The sequence below is a fragment of the Ochotona curzoniae genome, unplaced genomic scaffold (assembly GCF_017591425.1).
Source record: "Ochotona curzoniae isolate NIBS_2020 unplaced genomic scaffold, NIBS_Ocur_1.0 scaffold_2683, whole genome shotgun sequence".
Classification (NCBI taxonomy): Eukaryota; Metazoa; Chordata; class Mammalia; order Lagomorpha; family Ochotonidae; genus Ochotona; species Ochotona curzoniae.
The window spans coordinates 4,892,229-4,904,933 of NW_024467100.1; the positions used below are offsets into that span (position 1 = coordinate 4,892,229).

The following is a 12,705-nucleotide window of genomic DNA, read 5'->3' on the forward strand; positions in this document are numbered from 1 at the left end:
ATCAGTATTAGTCTTTCCTGTTGCTAATTTAGCAAATCATCTTGGACCTATGTCAATTTCACTGTCCTGTGAAAAGCTTTCATTTACAACTTACAGAGATGATTAAACTGCAAGAGAAGTTAAGTGTATCAGCATAAGATGCAGGTTATATGAAGATGACCAGATGAAAAAGAGAATAACAACAAGATGAGAAAAAAGACAAGTGGGAGTGGGGGCTTACTTCTGACAATTAAGGTCCTTTAACCCCCTCTCCCCACCCTGTACTTTACGGATAGTCAAGATTTGCTTGCTAAGTGCCTCTTAATTCAAGGGAACACAAGTCCCCAAAGTGAGTTGTAGGACAAGTCATAGATTTATAATTCTTCTCACCTGGCACAGTGATGAAACGCAGTGTCCTTATCTTGACCTTAACCAGCACAGTTTCAACAGAAGCAGAATAGAATGTCATGTTTCTTTAGTGTGTGTGTGTGTGTGTGTGTGTGTGTGCATTTTCAAGAAAATCTTAGTAAAGGATTTAGTTGATACATGTATCAAATGATTATGATCTACAGAACTTGTGATTATGCAGCAAGGTAGAGGAATCCACCATGGGGGTAGGGTTGTGGGAGGGGTGGGGGGAATCCCAGTACCTATAATACTGTCTCACATAAAAAAAAAAGACTGATACAGCTTTGAGAATGAGTCCCACAAAAAATGTTTATGTAAGCAAAAAAAAAAAAAAAAAAAGAACTTGAAAATATTTATCCTTTTGCGTATAGGAGGCCCCAGTATACTAATGTTCTGAAATGGTAGAAGAGTTAAGTTTTGTCTAAGAGATTAATCACTGGTCCCAATCATGTAATTCTATCAAGACACATGCCTTGGACACCGGAATACTGCTCAGCATAAAGTAAGTTGGCATGACGTCTGGATTTTTTCTTCTGTTCTGTTCGTTTATGAAACACAGAGCATGGTGAAAACACAGCTGAGTTACCATCTTAGTGGTCAGTTAGCAGTGGGGTAAGTGGAGGCAAGCTAATTTCCAGGTACTGATTCCCTCACTCAGAAGGACAGACGTGGGCTAGATGAGCTCTGAAACCTGTGATTTCCCTCCCTGAACATTCAGGTATAAAAGCACTTTCTTAGATTTAGGATCTACTTCTCCTTTATCTCTCAAGCTTGGCCATACATGTCACCTATGCTTTAGCATGTGATTGTCATCATCACTCCAGATCCGACACAAATGGAGACACCAGCGTCCCCCAACTTGATGGTGACAGCCCGGCAGGAGGACATGATTTCTCTAACCATAAAACCAACTGAGCTGCTATTGCAGGCAGAGTGATTTCAAGGAGCTGCCCACGAAGATAATGGGGAGATTCCTGCGGCTCCTGTTAATCACCAACAGTTCATGCATGGACACGCTAATAAGTACAGTCACTCTTAATCAGGGCGGACAACCACATCCTCCTGAGGCTAAAGAAAAACGACAGGAGGGCGACAGCCACTCCAAGGGGAGAAGTCAAAAGACCATCAAGAGGCTCCTCAGAAAGCAAAAGCCCTTGCAAGTGAGTACTATCATTTTATCTCCCCAAAGGAGGGGAACAAGGACAGCCCATATCATCAGGAAGTGTCTCGGGTGGAGGCTCTCGCAAGGAAAAGACTCACTCCCACCCTCCTTTCCAGCACCAAGGTAAAGCATGTGGTCTTCCCAGGCACATAAAGTCTGGCTCCCTAAAGAGCAGGCCACTTCATGCACAACCATGCACATTCCTGAGATGCCTTTCATCTTAGCTGATGAAGCAAGAAACTTAAGTCCGGAGAGGCTCACGTGTCTTTTATATGAATTTCATGTAACGGGTTTAGTGGCCAAAGCCCAGGAATGGGAAACAGGAGGCTAGTTCTAACCTCAACAGTATCACCGTGTGACCTGGGATAGGTGACGTCCTTGGAACTTTTCTTTCTTCAGCCATGAAATGGACATACTAGGGGGAAACAAGGAAAGCCTATGTCAAATTAATGTGGCTCAATCAGAGGTCGGGATCTCTTCATTTTCAAGTACCGATCACAGTAGATGATCAGTCTTTGAGAATAGCTTACTCCTTTGTTATGTTACTCATGAAAGAATCCAGGACAACAGTATTGTAGAGTGGCTCCAGAGTTGCATGTTCTGGGGTCAGGTCACTACTTATGAAGTCATGTTCCTTAAGGTTTCATTTTCCTATCTATAACATGAAGAGCATAATAGGTTCAATTTCATAGTGCTGCTGTGCTACAGTGAGTTGGGGGCTGACGATGACTCTGACCTTATAACCTCGCCATGAGGATCGTGCCATGGCTACAACCACAGAGGACAAGACGTGATTTCAATCAGCCAAAACCCCAACATGGCAATGAGCCCACACCAGGTTTTCCTAGACTAGGATCAATACAAAGACTCTGGACATCATCCAGGTGCGTCGGCTTCCAGGCAGCACAGCTCCCTTTGGCCTCCAACAGCCCAGAAACATGCCCACTGGACACATCTTCTCAGAGTCTATAACCCTCTTCACTGCTTAAGTATTTCCATGATTTTCCACTAAGACTCTTTCCCCAGCTCAACTATTTATCTTTTGAGCCCAAAACCGCTTCCCAGCATGGGCAAACCACCAGAATTGGTAAGCTACCAGAGTTGGAGTCCAATAAGGCCTGAGTGCAAAACCTCACAGAGACATTGCCTACTCCTCCCCAGACCTGCTTCCTTTGCTGAGCAATTTACCACTTTTTGCAGGCTTGCAAACAGGCCCTCCCACCAAGAGTGCTGCAGCTGTGGGGCGCCCAGTCCAAGCAGTCTGGAAACAATTCCCTCAGCTGCATGGCTCCAGGCCAGCAAGCAGCCTGAGAACCAACCCCATGAAGAACTAGTCTCAGCCGGTGAGGGTGAAAGAAATCCAGGAAACAGAGGAGCCAGAGATCAGAATCAGCTCTGAGAGATATGAGACATGGCAAAAAAAAAAAAAAAAAAAAGCAGTTACAGGGAACCAGATGGCTACTCCTTTTCATTGGTTAACAAGAACTTGCTTCTATGCTTTGAGATCAAAGTTTCAGGTGGGCATTGTTCTTAGATTCCGGTTTGGACAGAATTAGATGTCCCCCCATCCTTCATCTCCCTATTATGTATACGCTGCTATCCAATGGCAAGACAGATTACAGCAGTACTCCAAAAAAAAAAAAAAAATTTAAATTTTAAGATAATTTCCACAAAATTCTTAAGTCTTTTGAGATAACTGTCTCCTTAATGTAGGTTTCTTGTGCCAAATACTTTTGTTATACCTGTCTTCCTGACTTGCGGCCAGCGTCTGTCTATTGGAACCTGGGTAAGTCAATCAATCTTTCTAAGCCTTAACTTACTTATCTATAAAATGGAGAGGGTGAAAACTACCTGTCTCAACCTTCTTTACTTCCAAGTCACAAGCATAAAATAAAATTAATCAGATCTGGAGCAATAGCCTAGTGGCTAAAGTCCTCGCCCAGCACATGCCAGGATCCCAAATGAGCACTGGTTCATGTCCTGGTAGCTGAACTTCCCAACTAGCTCCCTGCCTGTGGCCTGGAAAAGTAGTAAAGGATGGTCCAAAGCCTTGAGACCTGCATCTGTGTGGGCGGTCTGGAAGAGGCTCCTGGCTTCGGATTGATTCACCTCCAGCTGCTGCGGCTACATGGGGAGTGAATCAATGGATGGGAGATCTTCCTGATTCTCCTCCTCTCTGTATATCTGACTTTAAAAAAAAAAAGACTCATCACTGAAGTACTTGGCAAATGAGAAGATTATTTTTAAGCTATAGTAAATTACCAGGTTGATATGGTTTAGTCTATTCACAAAACTACATGTAGAAGCAGCCATATTCTCAAAATGAAACTAAAAGAGAATGTCAATATTTAGCTGAATCTGCCAAGAACATTCCACGTGACTCAATTTTTACTCTTGGAAATCTCTGTATTTCCTATACCTCAAAAGTGTAGATGAGTCTTTCATTCTCCCACACTTTAAACTCTTTCACCTCCAATTCCAATGCTTTTCCTTTTGGTCCCCTCTCTACTCCATCTGCCATTAGTTTTTAATATGCAGCTCAATGGGCCTCACATTTTTTTCCTCTCCCATGTACTATTTTCTAGGTGACGCCTGGCAATGAACCCTCTTTGGTCTCCTGTATTCCAGTTTTAGTACTTTCTATCCAATACCTTGGCTGGCATTTTAAAAGCTTGGGAACAGAGTGGGCACTATGGTTCGAATGTGTTCGCTCAAGTTCATGCTGGAGACAAAAGCCTGAATCCAACAGTGATGGGAAGTGGGAGTCTACTTAACAAGAGAAGACTGGGTCAGCAGGGCTTTGCCTTCATGCATGGATTGATATTGCTATCACAGGAGGGCCTTAGTTGCCTACAAGATTCTAGTTTTTACAAAACCATGCTCATTCCTCTTCTGCCCTTCCATCTCCCACTGTGGGTGGGACAGCAGAGCACATGGGCCTTCCACAGACGCCAGTGCCATGCTCTGGAACTTCCTACTTTCCACCAGAGTGAGGTCCGTATGTGTCCGTAAATCACACAGGACAATCTCTGCTGTTCTGTGACAGCAACAGCAAGCAGACAGAGATGGTAGGGAAGTGCACAGATCTCAGCTGTCTTTAAGGAAGGGGGCTACTTAGCAAAGCATAATGCTCTGAGTCCTGTAGCAATGGAACACACATATTGGTAAATCTGCACTCTGTCATTTTTAATTGAATTAACCCCACTTGAGAAGGTACCTACAAATCTATTAAAGAAGGCTTTTTTCAATAAAAAAATTATTTTAATTTTTATTAGAAAGTCAGTTATACAGAGAGGAGGAGAAACAGAGAGGAAGATCTTCTGTCTGTTGATTCACTCCCCAAGCAGCTCAATGGCTGGAGCTAAGCTAATCCAAAGCCAGGAGCCTCTTTCAGATCTCCCACGTGGGTGCAGGGTCCCAAGGCTTTGGACCATCCTTTACTACTTTCCCAGGCCACAAGTAGGGAGCTGGTTGGGAAGTGGAGCTGCCAGGACATGAACTGGCACTCATATGGGATCCAGGAGCATGAAAGGTGAAGATTTTAGCTACTAGGCTACTGTTCCAGGCCCAAGAAGGCTTTTAAAGCTTAAAATAATGATATAGTTTGTGTTAGTCTGGATTAAGTTGACACCTGAAATACCTCTGCTTCAAATTCAACTCCTTACTATTACATCTGGGAAACAGTAGAAGATTGCTCAAGTGTTTGGGCCTCTGCTACACACATGGGAGATCCAGATGAAGTTCCTGGCTCCTAGCTTCAGCCTGGCCAGTCCTAGGAATTGCAGCCATTTGGGGAGTGAAGCAGAGCATGCAGGAATTTTTATATGTGTGTCTGTCTCTTTCACTGCGCAGTTCAAGTAAGTAAAAATATATATATTCTTAAAGGCCCATGTTTGAGAGATTTCGCCTTCAGGATGGTATCAGTGGGAGATGGGAAGTCCTTAGGTCATGGTGAACACACCCTCAGAAAATAGTTCTTAGCCCCAGACTGGTCCCACTCCCGCCCTCTCTGCTGCCTGCCATGTGATCCTTCCTTGCAAGTGATCCACCACTGCCATCCTCCGAACGGGCTGACTAAACCCATTCTCTTACACATGTTTGTTGTTTGGAGGTATTTTATTGTAATAATGACACTCTTACTAATCTGACACTTATGATGTCCCAGAGAACCACAGGAGGAGCATGAACAAAGGGGACTCCTGGTTTATCTCTAGAACAGCATACCTAAAAGTGCCTTGACAGGCATAACAACAGTGCATAAAAATAGAGCCTCTTCTGCAGCAAAGTGGTTCCCAGGATATGAACACATATTAATTATATGGAAAATAATGAGATTCCAGGACCAAATCAATTTGAGTAATGCTGCGATAAACAAAGTAGCAGGGCTTTCTTTAACTTCAGGACTTCTCAGCAAATTAAATAGGGCAGTTTTAACATGGAACATTGGAGATAATAAATGTTTTTACAGAACACATTTTAGGAAATGCTGGCGTTGACTACTGCCCTTATCTTAGAGACAAGGAAGCTAAGCTCAGACTTCCAGGGGAGTGTTGGGGTTAGATCCTAGGTTTCCCAACCCCAACATTTCCAAAACCCCACTTTTATGTGTTACATTTTTGGAAGAATAAACAGAGAGCAAGAATGTTTCTTCAGAGCTGTTGTAAGTTGCATTTACTCAACGATCATGATTGCCACACTGAAATAATGATCCAGGGCAACTAATATCACACTGTAGATCTAAACCAGATTTCACATGTCATAATCTATAGCTCGCTGAACACATGGATTTGGAGGGAGGGTTGCCATGGTAGAAAGGCAACGTCCTTCTCCACTGCACACCAGGGTATCTGTCATTCTTGTTCCAGACCAGTCCTTTTACAGTCGTTTGCATGTAACTAAGCATAAAGTTCACAGGAAGCTAGGAGAGAATCTCATTACACTGGAGTAGAGGCAGAGAACTGAGACCCAATGTCTAGCACTCACACATCCACCTTAACAAGTCTTCATCAGGGAGAGGGTCCAAGGTTGCAGGTGCCCTGGGTCCCTTAGAGGAAGCAATAGATGGCCAGTGACTGACTGCCCCTTTACCTTCTTCTTGGACTTAAAGACGTTACACCTGAAGATATTGCTGGCACCATCTCGAGCAATATAGCTGAAGATCTTCAGGTCTTGGGAATCGTGAGAGACATAGAAGATCCTAGAGAAGGAGCAAGAGAAAAAGGAGCTGAACATGGAATCAAGCACATATCCCAGTAGGAAAGTTCTGTTTCCAGACACTCTGAAGACACAACTCACTATAGCCAAACTGTTAGAGAAAGTTTTCCTACAAGATTACATAGCTCATATGTATGAGACACTTTCAACAGGCTCCACAAACATTGACCTGACAAGGACAAGGAAGAGTGGGTATGGCTAGGACCTGGAGCCCACACCGTCACCAGCCATCTGCTCTACTGGCGAACCTGTCCTGGCGACTGATGTGACAGAAGTTTAAAAAAGAAAATCATTTTCAGCCTTCTTACAGTAAAAGATCTGCAATCAACCCAGGGAAGTAGGGACACAGAGTTGTGGTTTTTTTTTTTTTTTTTTTTGACACCATTCAGTTACTCCAAATGAGCAGACTTAGGGAAGCAGCAACACTAAACTAACCCCATGGAGAGAGACCAGGATATTGTGTTTCAGTCTCAGAGGACCACAGCCACCATTCATCCAATCTGTGATTCGCTCAAAGCCACTGAGTTGTGTAAGTGCTGGCCTGGCAGCAGGAACGGGACAGACATGAGCTCAACAGAGCTTTCATGTAGGAGATGTTAACAAACAAATAGAAAATACATGCTATAAAGCAAAATAAGAATAAGGGAAAGAGCTGGTATTTAAGCTCTTACAGAGGGCCAATCAATGGGAACCAACCTAAAAAGATATGTGGATAAAAGCACTGCAGGTTGTGGAAACAGAATGCTTACAAGCCAAAAGTGCTAGAAGCATTTAAGACATAGCCAGTAAGCACCATGGTACAAGTAGGTAAATCTGTACACAGAAGCAACCAGAAGCCAGTACATAGAAGGCTCTGAGACAAGTGAAATGAGAAGGTACTAGAGGCTTTACTGTTTTCTAAATTAAAATTTTTAGTGAACATGAAACATCTATATATTTTATGGAGTAGATTACAACAATGTAATATATGTATATGTATGAGATAATAAATATATACATATACACAGCATAATGCAGTCACATCACCCAATCAGTTATTTTGTTTCTCTTATTACAACTATACTTACCTTCTGATCTATGGAACACCAGAATCCTTTACCTTCTGGTTTTTGTTCCCAAAAGCTTTTGGGGAGAAAATTAACTTCCTTATTCTTTGAACTAAAGAATCACTTCTTAGGTCATGGGGAGGAGGGGACATGAGCAGAGGCGGAAAAAAAGGCCGAGGAAAGGGAGGAAATTGCAAGTACTGCCCTCATGGCTGAGTTTCAAGTGGGCATAGGACAGGAGGCTAGCAGAATCACCTGTCACTGTTGTAGGTTTCACACCGGAGTGCGTGCAAGGGAAGGACTCATTTCCTCAAAACATCACTTCCACAAAACATCTCCCCGCCCCACCCAGTAACAACAGTAGTAACTTTCCCCCAGGATTTAGTAACAGCCTGATTTCTTTTAGTTTAAGTCTGTTATGTCTAGTAGCAGAAAGAGAATAGGATTTTGAGCCTATAATATTTTTAAGTTGGCTACTGACTTTAAGGGGCCCCTCAGGGGCTCAGCTGTATCCTCTGTGGAATGGGACTGCTACGTGTGACACCTTGATGGGCTACTGGGAAGATGAGATGATGGGTGAACTACCAGAACCTTCTACTTCTCCTTACTGGTGAAGACTCTAAACTCTAGTGATAGGAGTTTTGTCACTGGCTCCCAGAAGCCTGGGAAGGAAATTTGAAGACGTGGGCACAGAGAGGAGAACTATCCTGGAAAGAAATCCAAGTTCATCTTGAGGACCACAGTTTCTCTGCCTGACGCTAGAAGTGATTTCAGTACTTCTCACATGACCACCAACTCTAAATGATCCTGAAGCAGAGGCCGTTGTGCCTGTTCAGTGTGGTTTCTAAGAGAGCAAATCTAATGTTATGGGGCCCACAGGGTCCCTGTCCTTTACTGATGCCGAACTGTCTTCCTAACACCCAGGGAGACCATCATCCTCCAGCATCTCCTGATGGGCTCCATTTGATCAACTTTTGTGGACACCATCTGTACATTTCTCAAGCTTCCTAAATTCACCATGTTCCCCATCAGAACTCAGAACTCATTACCTTCTCCAAGCAGGTGGCCTCCTTTCTCCTGAGTCCAATCTTGCTTTTACCAAAGGCAGAAAGCTTGGTGACATCCTTGATGCCATTCTCTACTGCTCCTCAGTGTCTGTCACTCACGGCCATGTTCCTTGCAGCCTGCCTCCCAAAATGTTTCTGGTATGTATTTTTCTCTTCCACACCACAATACTGCCTCAATTCTCATTTTTTCATCCAAATTTTTCCAACATCATCTATCACCAACCTAATCACTATGTTGCTAAAAACGCAAATTGTATTTTATCATTTCCCTTTTAAAATCACCTGGAAGGCTCCCTGCTATCTTCAGGATAAAATCTAAATTCTTTAGCACAGACTGTATATGTCTCTGCTGTTATCTCTATAGAATCCTGACATATACAAGCTTTCAGAACCAGCTGCACACAGCTTCCTGCCACACAACTTATGCAAACACTTGGGGCATTCTTTAAGAGCTAGTTCCAAGATGCATTCTCCTCCCTTTAGCAGACTGAGCAGCCCAACCTTCTTGGGCCCACCTTGCACCCTAACATACCTCACACGATGATTTCAACAGTGCAGTTCCCTCAAGCAAAACCAATTTTGGCATGCCTGGTGCCAGCATAACGATTGATAGATGGAAGGTTCCCAATGCTTGTTTAGGAGAGAGGCAGGGTTTCCCACTGTCATTAATGAGCATTTACAATACAGGTCACTTAGTGGCTGTTCACTTTTCCCACAAAAGTCAGGTCCAATTAGTGCAGATGCCACACACATAAAACTATTTTTTTTTTTTAGTTTTAAAATTTATTATGTAATGCCCTGAGGACTGAGAACTGAATTTAAAGCTGACACAGCAAATATGATTGCAAACTGGCAAGCGCCAGCATGACACCAGGATGTGGAAAGCAAGCAGGAACGGCTGGAGCTAAGGTCAACTTAACCTCAATAGACAAAGTAACTTTATGGAACATCTGATGACAATCTGTGTGTAGATGAAGCCACTACTTTTGATTGGAGCTCTCAGAGGATTGCTCTGTTATGTCTGGACTCAGGAACTTAATGTGTTGTTATTAAAAGTCAATAACCTCTAGTCATTCAATAAGAGCTTACAAAAGTTTCCACTAATACCAACCAAGAGGCAGAAAGTTTTTCCAGAAAAATGACCTTGTTTATCATCAACAAATTAGTAAGTCAACAAATCAAGACCTCAGCCCAGATTTCCAGATCCTGTAATATATTACAAGAACTCTTCATTTCTCCCCTACATGGATTTCGTAAGGATTCTACAGGGATGGCAGAAACAGGGGAGAGGACCATCACCGCTTAAGAGATCAGGAAAGCTTTCCTTTTTTCTTCCTCTTTCTCCTTAGGCTTCTAATATTCTTGATCCCATTTATGAAGAGGCATCTTTGTCAATTTTCACAACAATTAGCAAGGATAGAATATCAAAGTAGATCACATAATGCAAATGATTAGAGTGTTGTTAGGTTTTGTTTTTGAATCTCCCAAGAGCTTCTGCTTTTATTGCAAAACATGCACAGAATTATGATTTCTCTGACTAATCAAACTATTAGGATTTAAAAGCCTTAGCAATAAACTTTTATGCAGACTCCCATATCTACAAATTTACCCCAAATGACTAAAAGATAAACAATTATCTTTGAGGTACTGGATTTGGGATTTATTGCTTGTTGGGATTCAAGTAGACAAAATGACAAAGAACCATTAGGTGCACCATCATCAATGCTATCCTTTCCAGACTACTGGTCCATAGGCACATTTTTCCCTGTTAGGATTATAGAAAAAAAATATGAGAGAGAAATTTGTGTAGAAAGAGGCTTTTGAGCTTTTCGGGTCCAGTACAGCTCTACAACCCAGTCATTCAGAATTTGTTGATGACAGGCAATTCATACCCTAACAGAGTATGTTTCCTTTATATTGGAGGTTATAACTACTTGGAAGCTTCTTAGGTTGATCAGAGGTATACCAAGAGGAGTGCAGTGGAGGAAGATGGTTGAGAACATTGGTTCTGGGTGGGACAGCCCTAGATTTCAGCCCATTGTTCTTCTCCTGTGACAAGGAAATGATCACAGGGCTGCATCTCATTTCATGGAGGCAAAAAAAAGCATGTGTGTTGAAGTGTTAGCTCACAGCAAGCAATAACAAATGGTCACTCCTCTCTTTACTTCCTGACTCGTGCCCTATTCTAGCTCTCTGCTACCTCAAAGAGCAATGTTAATCCTTCCTACAACAGCAACAATCTGAATATTGGCAACATACATATTTCTTTTTACTCCTTTTATTTTATAAAGAGGAAAATTTTCCAATAGTTTCCCAACTAGCCCATTTTCCAGATCCTCACTGCTTAACCAGTTCCACATCATGAAAATGAGAATGATCCAGCTTCAAGCTTTAGTTTTGCTACTTCCTACCTGATGTCCTTAGGCAATCTTACCATCTAATTCTGTTGCATCTAAAGTAGACATATTAATGATTTCTTTATAGCATTAAGTACTGAAACACACATGCACACACAACCACGCAAATTGCTTGTTCAGTCTCATCTTCCTTGTTTAGTTTTCCTGCCACTGACTCTTAAAATGCACTTCATAAAACCACACACATGGTATATTTGGCTAAGAATGGCTCTTTTTTTTTTTTTTTGTAGAGCATCTCTGATTATGTTCTTACCTTAGTTAAAGCATCTCATTGCTGATGTACACTGTGGACAACACAAATGTTCAAAGTTCATCTGTGCAACTACTTTAATGCGGAGTCCCTGAGTGTGCAAGTAACTGATTTTTAGGAATGGCTCCTAATGATGACTATTTCATTTCCCAGGCAGAGAGAAAAATCTTTCATCTGTTGGTTCATTCCCCAAGTGGCAACAACAGCCAGAGCTAAGCCAATTTGAAACCAAGAGCCAGGAGCCTCTTCCAAGTCTTCCACATGGGTGTAGGTTCCCAAAGCTTTGGGCCGTCCTTTACTGCTTTACCAAGCCACAAGCAGAGAGCTTGTGGGGAAGTGGAGCAGAGAGGACATGAACCAGTGCCCATATGGGATCCTGGCAGTTGTAAGGCGAGGATTTAGCCACTAGGCCACCATGCTCTACCCGGTTTGTTTTATTCTTATTATCTTCTCATACCGCATCCACTCTACGATTTTGCAAGGACAGTCATAGTTTCATAATCACATTTTTTCAGATCCCAAGACCCAAGTGACTAAGGTCTGGACATTAAAGCCTTTGAACTTCTGCTTCTTAAAATCAGATGTATTACCATTGCTAATTTAAGTGCCGGATTTCTTCCTGAGAAAGAAAACAACTTAAGACCTGTTTAAAAAACATGGAATTGAGAGTTTCTCCTTGTTGCGTGCTAACTCTCTCTACTTTCAGTCTTTTTATTCCTTTTATTTTCAAAGCTTTTCCATTAGCTGAATGTACTCAAAGTCTCAGCTGTCTCGAAACTGACTGTTCCTTCACACTTTGTTTTTAAGCTCAGTTTCTCTAGTGTGTGTTTTTCAAAGAACAATTATAAAATCTGAGCAGCCACATTCATTTTATTTATGATCTCACATTTTTTTGATCGAATTAGAATCAACTGTTATTGTACTTTTGTCTTCAAGTTCTCATCCCTTGTTCTGTCTCTTGCCATGAGACCTTATTTGACCTTGTCATTACCTTCCCTCCTTGAAGTATAAAAAATGGTATGTTCACTCTGATGGTTAGTTTTATGTGCTAACATGTCTGAGGCATGAAAGACAAATATTTGGTTAAACACTATTCTAGGGGTATCTGTGAGTGTGTTTTTGGATGAGGTCACTTTTGAGTCGGTGGATTAGGTAAAGCAAA

General features: G+C 42.2%; 1 protein-coding gene across 2 annotated transcripts in view; it reads right to left on the bottom strand.

Moving 5' to 3' along the window:
- Positions 1-12,705, bottom strand: part of LOC121171574 (nitric oxide synthase 1 adaptor protein) — a 310,882-nt gene that overhangs the window by 27,134 nt on the left and 271,043 nt on the right. For both annotated transcript variants that reach the window (XM_041003300.1, XM_041003301.1), the window contains exon 5: positions 6,638-6,746. In XM_041003300.1, the coding sequence (XP_040859234.1) occupies positions 6,638-6,746 (109 nt within the window). The remainder of the gene's footprint in view (positions 1-6,637; positions 6,747-12,705) is intronic.